Source organism: Numida meleagris, chromosome 13, assembly GCF_002078875.1.
Source record: "Numida meleagris isolate 19003 breed g44 Domestic line chromosome 13, NumMel1.0, whole genome shotgun sequence".
Classification (NCBI taxonomy): domain Eukaryota; kingdom Metazoa; phylum Chordata; class Aves; order Galliformes; family Numididae; genus Numida; species Numida meleagris.
Genome location: NC_034421.1, coordinates 5,839,563 through 5,857,352, shown reverse-complemented (window position 1 = coordinate 5,857,352; position 17,790 = coordinate 5,839,563). Strand labels below are relative to the sequence as shown.

Below are 17,790 nucleotides of genomic sequence, written 5' to 3'. Positions count from 1 at the left end.
GGAAGGAGCCTGGTACACACAGCTCAGCCTTCGCTGAGCCAGGAGAGAGCTGTGATCACTCAGTTACAGGGGAATGGCTTATTGCCGCAGGCTGAAATCAAACCAAGGAACTGGGCTACCTTTGAAGAGCACAGTTGAAAGGCTTCAGCACAGAGTAAAGGCTCCGTGACCCCGAGTCCAGCTCAGAGACTTGCTGTACAACAGCGAGCAGCAGCAGGAGCAGCGCATCCTCTCTGCAGGACGGCACAAGCTCGCTGTGGGAGCACCAGAAATGAGCCCAGCCCATGCAGGGGCTTAGCAGGAATGAAACAGCTTCAGCAGTGAGCTCAGGGCACTGAGTCAGCTCTCCCAGGCGCTCCCCTCACCTGTTTTTTTTCTGCTCCTTACATCACAGAGATTCACACCCGCTGCTGAGCCTACAGGAATGTGAAAAACCTAATCTCCACTTGCTGCTCCATTCATTGACAAATAGAAGGCAGAAATAAGAAGAGGTATCTTAAATAAGACTATGTCTGCTTTGCAGCTCACTAGAATAGTCTGAGTCAATGAACTGCTTTAGAAGTTTAATCAACTTAGATGAGAACAACAGCAGGATCTGACCAAAAGCAAAGCACGCATAAAAGGAATAAATAGGAGAGAGAACTGGAAGCACACAGAGGTTTCAGTTTCCTTGCTGCCACTTGGAATTAAGAGCACCAAGCACTAGCCTAGCCACTAGCTCTGCCAGGTGTAATGAGCACTAATAGCACTGCAAGCTATTTAGCCATACACCAGTTGTTTTTCACAGCCAGGACTATGAACTCTTCAATTGCTCTTTCTAGAGAGCATTTCTGAGTGGCTCTAGGGTTATTTAGAGACTGCACCACAAGGTACTGAATTCCTTAAAGAGCAAAGAGTTCCTGGAGGATCTGGGGGAGAGCTGCAGGGCCAAGCAGGGCCCTGGTGCCACCCTCATCCTCAGCACTGCTGCAGCTCATCACAGGCAACAGGGATGGGTGAGATACCAGTGCACTGAGAGCTCTGTGCAACAAGCTGTGACATAAAGTAACAGCACATCTAAATAGCTACTAAATGTTGAAGCAAAGCTCTCACCTGCAATTTCTCCCTAACACCTCACTCATTAAACCCACAGCACAGAACACACCTTTCCCAGCAAACCCAAATGACCTTCAGCCTTTACCACTTAAGGCCTTATGTGGTCCCTCAGCTTGCTATGGCAGACTCAGGTGTGCCCTGAGCGATTTGCTGTGTCTCTATAATAAAGAAGAGCTCAAGCCCCACACCCTGATGCTGCTCTTAGGTGGGAAAGGAAAGCACTGAAGGGAAGGAAGCTGTAAGGAATGTTTGTGCTGTTTTTGGCTTGTAGGAAAAAGAGGATTGGGTTCTGCTGGAAATCAGCTATTTCTGTGCTTGAGCTAACAGAATTTTTTTGTCAAGCCTGTGCGTGTGAGGGTCCTTTTCTGTCTTATGCTTGCAGATGTTATTACCAAATGCAAACCGTAGAGCAATTGCATAGCTGAGCAAGGGCTCTGCAGAAATCCTACAAAGGTGATGCTTCATTTGGTGCAATCACGTAACAAAGGACAAAGAATGAGTCCATTTAGAAGTCATTAAGTAAACTTAAGCATGGAACTCTATAGGGCAGATACAGCCCCCGAAGTTACTGAGCTGTGCTGCAGGATTTCCTTGGTGTGGGATGTTGGGAACTGCAGCTAGAGCTTCTTCCCATGGGGACTTTTAGCGTAACTACTTTCTGTGGCTTTTTAGAGTTTCATCAGGCTAAAATGCTGAAACTTGAATCCAGAGAAGAAGGTTAAAGGGACACTGAGCAGCTCTCTGGTTTGTTCCTCTGTCCTGAGGCAGAGCTGCTCTTATCATTCCCAGCGGATGCTGGGATGGAGCACTTGTCTTCCCTGCAGCAGCCGCCATCTGCAGACTCTGCATCTCCTTGAAGGGTTTTTTACTAATGCTGACCATAAATCTTGCACTATCCCCAGGTCATTTTCTTGCTCTCCCCATTCATCACCTTTTCAGTAGAAGGAGAGATGCTGACCCAGCGTGCTCCCCCGTGTGAGGTGCTGCTCTGATGCTGAAGACATGAAGGAGAGGATGATGCTACATGAGTTTATCTCCTTGCTATTACCAAGGTCTGGGCTAGCAAGTGCAAACACAGGACAGCTTTGAGGTCAGAAAACAAAAGGTACGTTGTCTTGGTCTATTTTCATCTTCCTACATCAGGAAAATGAGATTTCTGGAGTAGCTGATCTGGTCCATCATCTGTTATTTCTGATGTTGCAGAAGGCTCTGGTTCTGCCCTTACAGCTCCTTGTCCAGGCTCTCCATAGATCCCTCTGCTTTCTTGAGCTCTGGTCCTGCCCCAGCAGCAGGGAGGGCTGGCAGCCTGGTTTGCCAGTGTCTTGTGCCTCAAGGGCATCATCTTCCATAAGGGCTCTGGGGAGAAAGGCACCTGGATGAGAGCTGCAGCTTTGAGTAAAACACACCTGAGTTTTATGGAGGCTGAGGCAGTTTTGTCATTTGTCATTTCTTTTTTTATCCTTGCAGAAAAGACAAACAAACTGAAAGCCTGACCTGTTCCTGATGTTTATTTCCCAGCGTGAAATGTAAGGAAAATTAAAGGTAAAACAGAAATTGCCCTATTTCTTTATCATTTAGTTTTAAGCACTTAACTCTTTTTTTTTTTTTTTTCCCTCTTCAAATGAGAACTGAAAAAGCTTTTTTTTTCCAAATTGTCACGGATTGCTGGAAGGATTTAAATTCCATTCCTACAAAGAGGCTCTGGCGAGCTGCCTGTGTGCTGATGAGCAGTTCTAAAATATTTGTGCTTTGGATTTGGCTCATTAAACTTCTCTAAATGGGGATGCTTGTCCCAGCCCTTGAAGTTGAATGAACGGAGGGATGCATTCAGAAGGCGTGGGGATGTTTTTCTATGTCTCACTTTTTCAGGTATTTCCTTTTTTTCTTTTCTCCAAAGGACTTGGCAGGCTGAGACTACAAGTCCTGCGATAATAAAAAAATGCCTGATTTGAATAATGTGTGCAAACCAATACCCTTTTTCATTATTTGCAAGGCCATTCTGCATCAGCAACCAATATGGCTTTAATGGCTTGCCTGCTTATGGCACTGGCACATCAGTCAAGAGCATTTTGAATGTGTCCTATCAGAGCTTCTCTAAGTGTTGTGGAGAGACACATGCATAGAGATACAGATATATGGATTTTTTGCTTCCTTCCTGGTAGAAAGCAACTTTTCCCCTATCAATGTGCATTGAACCTAAGCATGCTCCAGGGGTGTTTTTCCCAGCGCTGGATTAGGCGCTGTCAATAACTCCTGTTGGTCGTGACATTTTAAGAAGGCAGGATCATCTTTTTTTTTTTTCTTTTTAATTAAAGTCAGTGCAGCAAACAGTGGATGGGGTGAGCTGGAGATGCACAGAGCCGCTTGATATGCAGGGAATGTTAGACAGCCCCAGCAGATAATTCCATCTCCACTGCAGGACATGGCTTTCTGCAGCTGCAAAGTCGAGGTGGGGAGTGGTGCAGGAGGAGGAACAAAGCAGGGGAAAGGTGGGAACGGTTGGGGAAAAGCGAATGCCTTCAGTGAGTGCAGTAGGAAGGCTTCTGCTGGCACGTGTGTTTGCTCAGGGCTGGCACCTCTCTGTCAGTGCTCTCAGCACTAAGTGGCATGCTGCAAACAAGCAATGCAGCCATTAGGGCTTTTACCATCACCCTAATGGAAACTGCTGATTAGGAAGCTTTTTTAGAAGGAGTAGGGGGGGGGATGGGGGAAGGAAAGGCTGTGCGGTGGCAGCTGGGATGTCTGATGGCAGGGCATGGGGGATCTGCCTGAGGCAACCTTGGGAGTGATTTTAAAGCTCTGCAACTTTCCCACTTCTCCTGCTGAGGGTTGCAGCAGGTTGTGGTGGAAGTGGGAGCAGATGTGATCTTTCAAGGCTGATAAACCATTTTCATCATGTGTTTACTTGCAGATATGCTACTTAAAAATTCCTATCTTCACTAAAGTTGAGACCTCAGACAGATTTGGTATTTATTTAACTTCTGTATCCTGATACTCAGCTGGGAGTGACTTCTGGCTGGCAAGGGAGAGGAATTGAAGGTTTCAGTTTGGTTTCTGGAGTCTTTTGGTGCTTAACTGAAAGTGCCACCTGAGATGCTGATGTAGAACTGGGTGTTCAGCCAGTGCTTTTAGCCCGGTGCTGTGAAAAACATATGGAAATAAACAAAACCAGTGCACTCAAAGCAATCTGTTTATTTCAGCTACTTTTCTGAACAGTTGTGGGTAGGTGAGGCACAGCAGTGAAGCAATTTGTCTTCATGTATCCTTCATACAAACAGCTCAAGGTACAAACAGGAGGGGATGGGCATGGAGGAACTGGGGGAAATGAGGCTTCTTGCTGCTGCATGCTCCTCTCCATTGTTATGTGAAACCAAATTCCCTGTAATATCACTGCTGGTAGTGAAGCACCTTTTTTCCTCCTGGTTTTCTCTTTCAGTTGCCAGAGATGAGAGTGTTGGAAGACAGTAATTGATCCTATGTTCATGTTTGGAAGACTCCAGCTTGGCAATGAGCACTCACAAACAGGATCCTAAGGCAGTGCCACTGTTTTCCTTAAAAACAGAAATGCCCATGGTCCCCTGGTGTTGGATGATGTTGTGCAAGAAGTTTTGCTACCAATATAGCAGTCTAGCAAAGTTATGGTATGTGGCTGCAGCTGTACTTAAAATTATGTCTCCAAGAAAGTTTTCTAGGTCAGTATGATGTTATTTATGTAATTCTAGCATTTTGCTCTCAGAATGTAGTATTACATGAAATGGAACAAAAATGTAATTTAGGGTAATTGTACTGTGCAAAATATTAACACTGCGTGTCCTTGCCCACATGAGTGGAGCAGGCATGGTGTGGGTGCTGGCAGAAAGGGGGTTTTGTTAGCAGTACTGTGCACTGCAAAGATACCTAAGCATTGTGGTAGGTACATTCCTTGATTAGCACCTGGATAACAGGTATCTGAAGGTGACCCTTAGATCTCATCAAAATGTCTTGTTGGGCTAGTCAGCCTCCCAAAATCCCTTACAGTCCCTACAATCCTTTTTTTTCCAAGGCAGAGCAGAGATAAATTTTGTTGCTACCAACTTGGCAGACTCTTGAGGGATGGTCTTGTGGATCTGTATGGGGCTGCAGAGCTGGGGCCTTCTCTGCTTTGTTTCCAGGGCATGTTAAAGGTTAAAGCCTTCTATGCTCATAGCTTGCAGCACCTTGAAGCCCCGTCACCTTCAGTCACAGGTGTCCCTGACATGGACACAAACCCACCAGGAGGCTGCCTGCTGCAGTCCTTCCAAGCAGAGCTAGATGTGCGTTTCTAAAAGGGAAGACATTAATGCATCAGACAAACCCCTACCAAAGCTCTGAGCCTGAAGCTGAAGAACTCTACTACTCTACAGCTGGCTTGATTAAATGGCCATTGAAGATGATGTAAACATCAGACTCCTCACTATAGATGGCGTTTTCTCGCTCCCGCTTGAACATCCTCACCCAGACCTCGTCTCCTTCCTGCAGGTCCAGCATCAGGCTCTGGCTCTGCATGATGCTCCGGTCACTGGGCTGGGCATAGAGGATGACCATCTCCTTCTCGTTCTTCATCAGGTGCAGGTAGGTCTCCTTGAAGTTCCAAGTGTGGACGTTGAGGCTGAAGTAGTAGATTCCAGGCACGTAGCAGAAGAACTTCCCTGAGAACATGTTGAAGTGCTTGTAGAGGTTCACAAACTCGGTGTCAAAAATGACGTGCTGGAAGTAGTCTGAGCTATGCAAGGGTTTTCTGCGACCCACTGAGAAGGCGGCGTAGAGCTGCTTGCATGAGTGGCCTTGGGGGCCAGGCTGGCCTTTCTGGCCCTTCCGTCCATTGAAACCACGTAGCCCTCTCTCTCCTTCCTTCCCAGCTGCCCCAGGGTACCCCTTTTCTCCCATTTCCCCCTTCTCACCTGTAAGCATAAAAGAAAATGGTCAGATAGAAGCACGTGGAGTCTAAGCTGCAGACACCCTTCTGCTGACAGCCACCAAAGCACCTGGTAAAACATTGTTTTCATGACACAAGTGTCTTGAAGATGTCAGACACCTGCACCCTCCTTATTCTTAGAAGGATAAGAATGCCAGGTGAAAGCTTGGTCCTACTGAGTCCACAGTGCTGACGCACAAAATAATTACAGTAGTGAAAACTCCCTTACCTGACCAGATCACTTACACAGACCCAGTCGAATGCGCAGCCCCTTCATGCAGAGCTTAGGGCAAGGAAAATTTGGCTTAAGTCTGATTTGGGCCTTGGAGAGGCTTTATCTGCTCTGCATGTCTCTATGCTTAGTACTCCCTGACATATCTCCTATGTTATATGCTTAATTTTTAATGTCTTACCTTGTAAGACAAAGCATATGAAATGGAAAAGCGAGTGAGATTTTTTGTTAGTTCTTCATTCCTTATTCTGAGGAATAATTTTGGGATAACATTTACATCTGTTTTTCAGTATGATATAACTTCATCTTTCAGTGATTCCGTTTTCTGATGGATTAGAGCCTCTTGCCACTTCTCACTTGTGCATGCACAGCCTGTGCCGTGTCACCCCTTGGGTAAATAAGAGAAGTTTCTTGGTGTAGGGAAGAGCGCAACCTGCCGGATGAAGATGTGCAAGCAAGACGGAGGAAGGTTGTTATGGCCATAGTCACCTCTACCCACCTTTGAGGATGGTGATATCTATGGTGGGCTGCACTTTGGGTACCGAGGAAGCAGGGTCACTGCTCATCCTTGTGTATCGTGAGGAGATGATGGAGACGGGCTGCTCCGAGGGCCCACAGCATCGCACGCACGACAGGCGCCGTGGCTCCCGCCTTGGCAGGTCCTGCTCCACCATGGAGCCGGGGATGGACAGCAGGAGCAGGAGGAACACGGTGCTCATCTTCATCCGAGCCAGCTGGAGCGGGCAAAGAACAAATGATTAACGTGGTGATTCGGATCAGAGCCACTGATGGGCCATCTGCTAATGTTGCCGCAAGGTGCTTTTCTGATTAATGATTAGCTTATCTTGGAGTGGCACTAGGAGACTCCAGGTAGGAAGGGTTCCCCACTGTGTACTGTTTACAAGCAACGGAAAAGGCAATCCTCATCATGCATTACTTATGGTTGAAATATCTTTCAAGAGACAGCACGTAAAAGCAGGAAAGAAAAAACACATTTGGAGATGAGAAGCTAAGGCTGAGGTCCTTAAAGGTGTTGTAGCAAGTGCTGCTCAAGGTGCAGTCGCTGCCTGGCTGAGGTTGGAACTGCTCTTGCAAAAGGTGCTGGGTAAAAAGTGTTACTCAGTAACTTTTTCTTGTTTTGCTGTCCGGAAAAAAAAAGAAAAATCAGATGCAAAAAACAATACTTTATATAAATAGAGATCTAACCAAACTCTTTTTTTTTTTTTTGGAGGAAAATGCTGGTGGAAAAAAATGAACTTAAAAAGTAAAAGCATTTCTCTTTTTAGATGGTTTCTTAACCTTTTGCTGGTAATCTTTCGGAAAGGACCTAGCCAAGTGGTTTGTGGCTTTGACTATATCCATTTGCTTTTCTTAGCATAATTCCTCTGTATGTTTCCTATTTTTATTTTCCAGTGTGCAGGACAGAGTGCCAAATAGCTGCAACAAGCATGGACCAAACTGGGACTTGCTCTGCACAAACAGTAGCTTGAGAACGGCTACTGCATTTTCAGCTGATAGTGGCAAACTCCAAAGTCCCTGAAGACTGGATGAAATGAAGAGGCAGAAAATGTTTCAGGTGGTGGCCAGTGAATGAGTTTTCTTTAAGCTCCCCTGTAGCCTCCATCTAGGGAGGGAATGGAGCTGGCGGCAGGCAAATGCCTCCTCGTACCATGCATAATTAGTGTCATTCTGCTCATTGCAGTGGTGTTTCATACAGAACAGATTTTGAATTGATGCCTTTTTGGACCTTATCCAGAGTCCAATTAGTCAGATGGACTCTGTTGACCTCAGGCTGGGAACAGCTCATAGAGCTCCTCTTCTACCAGCTCTAATTCCTGGAATAGGTGGGGATGGCAGTGCCTAGAAATCCCTGCTTTCAGAAATGGAACAATGAGCGTTTTGCAGAGGGAGAGAAGGTATCTACCTATGAGTTATACAAAGGCTTCACAGGGCACAACATAGACTAGTCAAGAAAATACAGAAAAAAATGATCAGTTTGGGGCAAGGTACTTGGATTGCACAGGCATTGTTGGGAGATGTTTTCTTCCCGTTCTTACCTGCCCCAAAAGAGCTGTCATTCGCACCTTTTATTACTTGGTGTAATCCAGCTCCCTGGAAACTAGATGAATACTTATTAGCAGCAGTATAATAACTTTGCTTCTGACAGCACTGAAAGTTCTTTCATCAAATCTGTCATAACTCAAAATGATCTTTCTAGTTGTAATTGTACTTTATTCTAGGTACAAGTCTGAGGGATTAATGCTCCTTTATATCAGTGTACAGGGCCTGAATTCTCATTTTCATTAAGTCCTTTTTAATTTTCATTCAGTCCTTAAGCCATCTTTGTGCTGCCAACCAGGACCAGAAATGCAAAGCGAGCCTAAATGGACAGCAGATCATAAATAACCAGCCCGTACGTGACCAGAACAAAAAGCTTGCACTACAGAGAGTGTTTGAGGTCCAAGTAATGTTTCTGGGGTCTCCTTTGCAGCGATTAAGGCTTGTTCATACATATATATAATGGTCTAAGGAAGACCACATATTCACTCAGAGACCCAGACAACTGGGGCCAATATATCCTCCATGGGACTAAAAGCTGTTTAGTCCTTGGGACTGCGGATAGTCAATAACCTGGGGATGAAGTCTAAGGCATTTGATTACATTAGCTGAACATTAAAACTGGAGGACATAATTGCTCATAATACCTTCATGAAGGAGAAAGAGCATTCATTAAAAGGGGCATTCATAATGGGTGGCAGGCAAAGGCTTCATAAATATAAAGAAATTACTTCTACATTTTTATAGGCCATTATTCTCCTTAAGATGAATGACATTCCTATTTTTAGAAGTGGCTTAAGGAAGAAAAGTCGGGGTGAAAAATCAATGTTCAGGTTGTGCACCTTTTACATCACTATAATCCAAGCACCCATTGAGGAAATTGTGGCTGTTTGCGTGATTCATGAAGAACAATTACTCAAGTTATTGGCTAAAAATTGCATTTGGAAAGTGAAGCCAACCAGGCACAAATCCAGTCAATTCAGGGCATCCTGAACTGACACCCAGAGCCTCACACACATTTTCCTTCATGATTTTACATTCCCAAGTTGCTCAATCTTCTGGAAATGGTGTCAGATGTGCATTTGGGGCCAACCTAATTCTTTTGTGTGCATGTATCTGCCACTGTCCTCCCTACTGAATACAGAAACACGTATTTGCTTGCAAAATATCTGATTAGCTGAAGCTTCAGTGATGTATGCAAGTAAACAGTTTTTCAGTTTTGCAGTTTGCTTATAACAGTCAAGAAAGGACTGGAGAAGTAAAACAGGAAAGAACTGGAGGGAAAGGAGTCTGAGAAGGCTGAAAGAATGAAGAATCCGGTGGTATGGGGTTCAGGTTGAAAGGCATCCAGCATAAAGCCAGAAGCCAGGTGAGGAAAAAATTTAAAACCAGAGGAATGAAGTGTGCAACAGGAAAGGAAATAAACTACTAAGGATTTCTGTATAACAAACCATGTCAATCTGAAGAAGAAAATGATTTAAGCCAAATTTTGGAGGAGAAGCAGACACAATCTTATGATGGAAGGGAAGTCAAACATGGTGCCTTAAAGATTAAAAAAGATATAAAAGGGAAGACAGAGCTTAGCATTTGAGATCTGTGAGGCAAAGTGAGCTGTTTTTTGTTTTTTGTTTTTTTTTTTTTTTAGCTATTTTATCTTTTTCCCCAAGGATAATTATTGTGATTTCATTTTGACACATGTGGTGATGATGGAAGGCAGCGAGCAAGGAGCTCAGCATTGCTCTGCTCCAGGGAAAGCGCTTCTGGCTTTGGAAACTTTAGGGTCCATAAATGTTTCACCTGGCCACAAGAGGAGGTTTTTCAGCCCTTCCTCTCTCAAAACCATTATTCCAGTTCAGCTTCTTTGGCTCTTCTTTGAGCTTGGGTTCATATTGAAACACTTGACGGGCCAATGATGAGTTTGAAACATTTCTGTTGCAAATCTTGTGGTGACATTCAGAAAAATGTGAATTGTTTTGATGTTTGTGGTGCTTCCTGCAGAGTGCTTGAGGAGCAGATAGCTCACTGTGAGGCCGGGCATCCAGCTGGTTTGGGTGCAATGCATAATGCTAAGATAAATGATCTCAGTCTTCCCAAAAATGCTTCCAAGCCCTCCCCATGCCATACCCATTGAACACCACGCAGTCAGCATCTCCAGGATAAAACCAACCAAGATATGAGGGAAGAAGAAATTCTCCATATGTTAAATGGGTGTAGCAGTATTTAACAGTATTTTGGCAAGCAATGAAAATTTATGAATCGTGAAATGAGACATCCAAATCTGACAGAAGCAGTTAATTTCAGGGCATTCTCGTGCTGACGATAGCTGGTGGTTGGTTGTGTTCACCATAACATTGGAATATATACTACTGTTGAAAGGCTGTTTGAATGTACTAGAAGGTTTCTTTGACTGGAACTATACTTTAGATAAGGTTTAAAAAGTCTTTGTTGTTTTGGGTTTTTTTGGTCCCTTCTCTGAATTTGAGTAGACAGACAAGTTTACAACAAAAAATGTAGGCCAACAGGCATTTTATTTACTCTTGCTATGAATAACCTGCCTCAAAACTGCTGGTTTTCCAGCAACACCTGTCATTCCAGGTGTCTACCAGCTGGAAAAGTTGAATTCCTTCCATGCAGAGCTTTAGGGATGCCACAAACATTTGTGAGGGAAGGGCAAAAACTGTTTCCATTCTGGGAGTTAAATGATGTGATGCTTTCTACCTGTGTGCAACTTCTTATTTAAATATGTTTTCTTGACGTTGAGAGCACCTTGATTGATTTCTCAGCTCATGATTGAGTTTAATCTCACAGCTCAAAGTAGTAGCTTATGTATGAGGTGCATTTGCTCATGCAAAGCTTTTTAATGACACTGTATTCCTGAAGAATTTTAACGCTCCCATATAAAGCAACACATCTGGGCAACAGCGAGGACAAAAAATCCCCATAATATCTGCAAAAATAGCTTGCTTGCTCTGTACATGGGAAAATCAAAAGGAAACAGAGCAAATCAAGCTGGGGCCTGGGCCAAAGGCATCTCCCCTGTGTTAGCAATGTGGGGACAGCAGAGTCCTAAGCCTGGCCAAACCATGACAGACCATCTCGAGCTCTGCAAGCAGCCCCTCTGGGATCTATTGGGCTTCTCCTATCACAGAATAGCAGTACAGATCTGCATTAACCCACCACAGGGCCCTGTTTTCACTGGCACAAGTGTGGATACATAATGTTCTTACCTTGCAGGGATGCTCGGAGATTAAATCCCAACCATTGCTGTGCTGAGCTCATGCACTGCAACAGCAAGAATTCATGAGGCAGAAATCGTTCTTGGATCCTGGAGCCGCACTTTAAATTTTTGCTAACGTTTTACTTCCTGTTATTGCTATGGCTTCACTTGGAAAAGCAATCTCTGACTGTCTTTGCTCTGAATTCACTGTGCACGGGACGACACCAGCCGCTGCCCATTTTAATTAGCGATAAATCTGAGCCAAAAACCCATGAGGGCGGTTAAGATTAAAACCCTACTTGTGCCACAGAGATGGAAAACACATGGATGTGTCAGCTTCGGACCTTGGCACTATTCCAGAGATGGAAATCATTCCGCTTCTGCATTTTTTTTTTTTTTACCTTTTGTCTCCTTTTTTGCCCTGAGATCCTTGTCACTCCAGCCCTCCTTGCATCGCCAGCAGCAGGAAACGAAGCAGTGCTGGGGCCGCTCCTGTCTGGACACTGGACTTCCTCTTGGAAATGATTTGTTTGAGATTTATTTATTTTTTTTCCCCAGGAGGATCTAAAATTTCTTCACGAATCCAAAACTATGGAAGAGCGTCAGTGCTGAGCACGGGGCGGTTCTGCTCCAACGTGATGCTGCAGAGATGCTCCTCTCAGGCTGGACATCAACAGACTGTATGTAGCCATGGAGAGACTTAGTCTTGCAGAAAAGAACATTTGGATCCTGAAGAGCAGCGTGGTTTAAAAGTTTCCACTGTCAGCAGTGGTTTGCAGATGACCTTGTTAACACCCTCTTGTCCTCGGTGTTTATACATTGTGCTGGGGTGAAGAGGAGTTGGGAGCAATGCTGGGGACAGCTCGAGCCCTGTGAGCTGGCTGGGAATAGAGGCACAGCCAGGATCTGAACTCTGAAAGGCCCAGAATGCTATCTGCATCCACAGTTTGCAATAGCCTCTGAGATGCTTGGTCAGAGTTTGTAGATTTTCTGGGTAGTTCTATTTTAGGATGAACTTTGGCATGTGGATGAAGTCCCTGATGTCTCTGCCCAGGAGGAACTGTTCTTGCTGTGATGCCCACAGGAACACCATTGTTCCCGCTGATGTGCAGCAGCGTCCTGCAGGGCAACCACAATGCCACGTGCACATCCCACCCATGGGCATAGGAAGAGGTGAGGATCCCGAGCAAAGCCCCTCCTATTGCTGCACACACCCAGACCCAGGGAATTCCATGGATTTAGTGCAGGTGCCCTGCAAGCACCCTATGGGAAGAAGGTGTTCCTCTGTGGAAATGGATGGGTACACATGGGCACTAACATCTTCGCATGGTACCACGCTACAGGCAGCTATCACACATCACAAAGAGGCAGCAAAAGGATTTTTCTGGCTCCTAAACAAACGCCCATCCCAGTGCAAGCCCAGACAGTGATTCAGCCCCATGCTGCCGCCACAGCAGCCCACTTGCAGTGAAATCATTTGCAGGGCAGCTTCTCCCATGGAGCAAAGAGCACTGGTGAGGTGGATGGCACCAAGGCTCCTTCACCTATTGTAGCTGAAAGGCACATTCCTGGGCATGGTTTGGCTCCATCCTGCCTTAGCTGCAGCCCCTTCCTGAGCGCAACCAGACTGGGCAGCAGTGCTGCAGCTGAGGGTGGGTGCGGAAGCGAGCAGCGTTAGCAGAAACAAACTGCAGCTGGTTCAGCCGTAATCTGGCCTTGCGCCTCTTTCTCCTGCTGTGGTGAAGCAGAAGAGAGGAAGCAGTGTGGGCAGAGACCACCTCTTGCTATGACTCACCCACACAACCTGCTTCTGCAGGGTGGGAATGCTTTGTTCCCCATAGCAATAGTATTTTTCTCCCAACTTATTCAGACCCATTTCACTTACCTTATGACTCAGAACCCTGTCTCTTACTTTCCTTGCTGTAGCTTAGCAGGATGCATAATATGAAAGCTGCCGTTCATTCAGGTTTTTCAGTCCTCGGCAGCTGCTGCAGCTTCCTAGCTGGAGTCCAAATGAAACACTGAAAGTTCGTCGTGCTCCTTATGAAATCCAGCAGCTAGGTTGTTTGCAAAAGCTGCGTTTTTTTTGGTTCTTTGCTTGCATCAACTTGTGCTGAGTTTCTGTGCTTTTGTCCTGCTATGGTTTCCCTACAAAACTCAGCCAGTCTGTCTGCTTGCACAGTGCCTCACACAATGATGGAAATGAAAACCAAAAAAATTTGTGAATAAGGGAAAAAAAAAAAAAAAAAAAAGCAGACCCAAAACCACATTCAGTGTTCCAGCCAAAGGAGAAAGTGCTGGGATCACATGGAAATATTTTTCTCTGGGAGATTTCAGCATCATTTTGGGCAGGAGAAAGGAGAAAGAAAAATACACAATGAAAGCTCTGGTTTTTGTGCAGCTCCTTTCCATATAGGAACAGATTTAGGACCAATCTCAGGAAGGTGATATGTGGCAGGAGCACCTTCCCAGTGCAAAAGTATGCTGGTTTCCCTTCCTGCCTTAAAGGTCTGAGGGATAAAGCCTTACACCAAACCATCCATGCTGAGATGCAGTGAGTACCAGCATCCTAAGAACGAGAAAGGAGGGAAAGCTAGCACATGTTGGTGGCTTTATTTAAAGCCAGAAAAAATGTGAGCGCATGAAATAATGCAAGCTCCAAAAGAAAAGTAGCACCTTTGATCACTCTGCGAACATCAGGAGACATATTGGAGGGAAAGGTGTATTTTGTCCTCTTGCAGCGCCCTTCCCCACTTCAGGTCACAGCTCAGTGCTTTAAATATCCCTCCCCTGCAGTCCTGGCTCTGCTACGCACCAGAATGCAGTGCTTGGACCCCTTATCCTGGAGGCTTTATCCCATACACTGACCAGGTTATTCTGCTTTCTAGTGCATTGTCTGTCCCCAATTGCTCAGAGCTGTGGTCAGAGGCAGGGAAACAGACATCGTGCTGGAAAAGGAGTTTTGGACATCTTTGCAGAATAAAAAAAAAAAGGCAATGATAACATTTAAAGATGTAGGGTGGGTCTGTGTTATGTAATGGAGAACGCAAATTGTTTGCAGATGACTTATGTCGGGAATGTTTTCATATCGGTGGTGGTAGCTAAAACTAACAGGTGATTAAAACAGACTGCAGCATGATTTTTCTATCAGTTCACAGATCTGCAACCAGTGGGACAACCAGGAGGACCAAGTGTTACTGGGGAGAGAGGGCTGATGCTGTCCCATGGTGAAGAGTTACACACCAGTGCCGTGCTCAGAGGCTCCATCAGAGAAACACTGAGGTTTGCTGTTGTCCCAGTGTGAACCCAAGCACTGTCCAGCTCTCCATGAGTCACCTCCAGTTCTAGGCTCCTCCAGGCTTCCTGGAGCACCTCCTGCTCTTGTCCTTCTCTGTCCCCATTCCCATCTCCATCCCCATCCCCATCCCTGTCCTCAGCCTCACCCCTATCCCCATCACCATCATCTCCATCCCCATTGCCATTACCTCCCTGCAGGAGCAGGCTGTGCCAGGCACAAGCCAATGGGGATTGGGCACACAGAGGGGAGCATGTGGCTGCGGCCTTTCTAAAGTAGCCAGGAAAAGAAAATTCTTACTCAATGTTTTTTTTTTTGGAGGGACCTTAAAGAACCTCTAAGAAAAGAAATAACTTTGCCTCACAAATGCCAACCAAGAGCTTGCTTTTGTATTTTTTTTTTCTTGTGGTGAATTGGTAACTGTAGTACAGGGGTTGATTTTCCCTATTTTTCTTACAGTAACTGAGTCTGAAATGATCCCTGGAGGGAGCTTGGTGCTCCACTTGGCTGAGTTGGCTCTCCTCGATGTAACCCCTGCAGCCCCACTTCTGGGGTTAGCTGCTGACCTCTTCCTTCTTGCTTGGTCCCACAAAACCATCTGGGCTCCAGAAACAAATATTCCACATTTACATACTGTGTCATTGTAGAGGCACCACATGGCTTATTTGCATGCATACAAAAGTAGCTTCTAGATGTCACCCAACAGAAAGAGTGTTTGGGGCTCTGAAAATGACCCTAGCTGGGCAAAAACTGTACAAAACCAGTTTATATGAGATATTTTAATTTTCACTCTGAAACTTTGGACAGACATAAACTGTTATGGTAATGGCGTCTGGCATCAGAGCCAGTCTCTCCAGATTAAACAGGTTCTCTGCCTTGCAAAATGACAGCCTCTTCTTTCTAAATAGTAATCGTATTCAAGGAAGGAGGATATTTCTGTTTACACAACATGATTTATAAAGCTTGGCTTTTTTTCCACGCAGGGAGCAAGGGAAAAAGAACTAACCAGTTTTGCAGCAAATTACTAAGAATGTTGGTGTGAAGGTCAAGGCTCCCTGGTCTGTCTGCCTGCACCTTGCTAGCGAGAGCATAGCAGTAAGAGATTAAACCATACTCAGCTAGGAAATGCACATACCCATGGAGAATGTAAGGGTCACAAAGGATTGGTTGGCAAAGGCGTGCTTTTCTTTGCAGCATCGACATGCTAAAATGGGTCTGGTCTATAGGAACTGAAATTTTCTTTCTAATTACTTTGTTCATGGTTAGGGACACGTACTGATAACCTTTGTTCCAGGTACCACCTGAGCACTGGAGATGTCTGAGCAGGTGTGCTACAAGTGCTGCAAGTGAAGGCACATTTTTTAAATCTTTCTATATAATGGCTCAAGTTCTTGACTTGTCTCCAGCTCCCTAAATAAGAAGGCATGTTTTATATGGATTTTTCCATAGCACTGAACTTGGTGAGAGGGACGTCTGTTTGCATTCTCTCCTCCCGCCCAAAGCTGCAGCTCTGTGCCATGACAACGTCTGTACCACGTGGCAGACACACACAGCTGATTCCTATGGAAACATTAAATATTAAACTCAGATTCCTCCCGGCATTCTGCTGGGGGTTGATGCTGGAACACAGCAGCCCTCTGGCACTCCCAAAATGTGTTCAGCACAGCACAGGGGGAGCAGCAGGCTGTATGCAGGGCTGGGATTAATGCCTCCACTGTGCTGAACTCCAACAGCAAGTGGAAAAAGTGAAGAGCAGCTCTGTGTGCACTGCCATGTCATCCAGAGAAGAGTTCTCAGAGCCACTAGTGTAGTAATCCCCAACTAATAACGTGATTTAATAGGATAAAGTACATATATATGTGTGCATGACTGCGTGGTGCTTTTAAGTGGCCAATTGTACAAAGCCAAAAATAGTTATGAGTAAATTGGAACTTAAATATCAGTGTGTGAATGATAATTAGGGACTGCTTAAGAGCAAGCTGCCGAATAGCCTGAAAGCTGTGATTTCACAACAGAGGGAGAAAATATTTACAGCCAAAGCCTGCTTCTGAGGGGAACAGAAATCTTTGTGCATGAGAAGAAATTATAAGTAGAAAAGGTGGCAGGGAGACGTGGGAGGCTTTCCCAAGTCATGCAGAGCGGTGTTTGCCAATGGGGAGCTGGCTGACCTGGCTGCATGCTGGTTAATTAGCCTTACACTAGCACCAGCCCTGCTGATGGTCTCTAATGAAGAGCTAATGGAGGGCAGCGAGGCCAGCCGGTGGGGAAGGAACCCACAGGCCTCATTGCTGGCCTGTGTTTGAGTTTGCTCGGTTCAGGTACACAGACTTCAGCCAAACACCTCTCACCAGCTTTTAATTAACAAATGAAAGTGATGCTAAGTGGGGCTGGCACAGCAAGGCCGGAGGCAAGCCCACAATGCACTGTCCGATCTCAGCGCAAACAAGGCATGGCCTAATGAGGCCTGGTCACCATGAACCTGGTGGTTCCGGGAAGCTGCTGCATATCCAAGCAACACTTAAAATTCACTACAGCTGCTCCGAGCTGCAACATTGATCATTAAAGCTCATCTGCAAGCTGTCAGGCTTGTAGACGCTTCAGGCCCTGTTCTGAAGTCTGACTGAGGAAATCCTGAAAGATTTGAATCTCAATTTTGAGTTAAGCCTTTGTTAAACAGAAATGGAACTTTGCAGTGGTCATAAATAACATATCCATCTTCCCTTGCATCTGTCTTCCTGTTGCTTAAAGAGCAGCTTTGTTTGGCTGAATAACCTCTCAGATAGGGCTTGGGGAAAAATCCATTTTAGACGATAGGTTTGATATGATTAGCATTAGCTGATCTTCTAGGATTTAGGTGTGTGTTCAACTCTTGGGGCCTTCCCTCTGGGGACAGCAGCACAGCTTTGGGAACAGCTATCACAGCTTCTGCCCAATGGTGGGAAGTGTTTGCTCAGGTTTGT

The 17,790-nt window shown here is 45.4% G+C and overlaps 1 protein-coding gene and 1 long non-coding RNA gene across 4 annotated transcripts; one reads left to right on the top strand and one right to left on the bottom strand.

Annotated features, from left to right (window-relative positions):
• Nucleotides 1,228-14,954, top strand: LOC110406032. Of its 3 annotated transcripts, XR_002443215.1 has the most exons (7): nt 1,228-1,333; nt 1,998-2,200; nt 2,563-2,637; nt 4,532-4,736; nt 5,593-5,685; nt 7,674-12,708; nt 14,687-14,954. It is a non-coding gene; the product is annotated as an uncharacterized LOC110406032 (long non-coding RNA). The 3 variants fall into 3 exon arrangements; XR_002443214.1 differs by lacking the exon at nt 14,687-14,954 and having other exon boundaries at nt 7,674-13,401; XR_002443213.1 differs by lacking the exons at nt 7,674-12,708; nt 14,687-14,954 and adding an exon at nt 6,574-6,851 and having other exon boundaries at nt 1,229-1,333.
• On the bottom strand, nt 4,756-7,677 carry C1QTNF8 (C1q and TNF related 8). Its single transcript, XM_021412013.1, has 2 exons — nt 6,760-7,677; nt 4,756-6,014 (listed from the first exon to the last, which is right to left on the bottom strand). Exons 1-2 carry the CDS (start codon nt 6,983-6,985, stop codon nt 5,467-5,469), a joined length of 774 nt encoding a protein of 257 aa, XP_021267688.1. The 5' UTR covers nt 6,986-7,677; the 3' UTR covers nt 4,756-5,466.

Coding starts and splice junctions, on each gene's coding strand:
- C1QTNF8 (XM_021412013.1), bottom strand. CDS start 6,985: ATGAAGATGAGCACCGTGTTCCTCCTGCTCCTGCTGTCCATCCCCGGC. Junction 6,015..6,759: donor AGATATCACCATCCTCAAAG/GTGGGTAGAGGT, acceptor TTATGCTTACAG/GTGAGAAGGGGGAAATGGGA.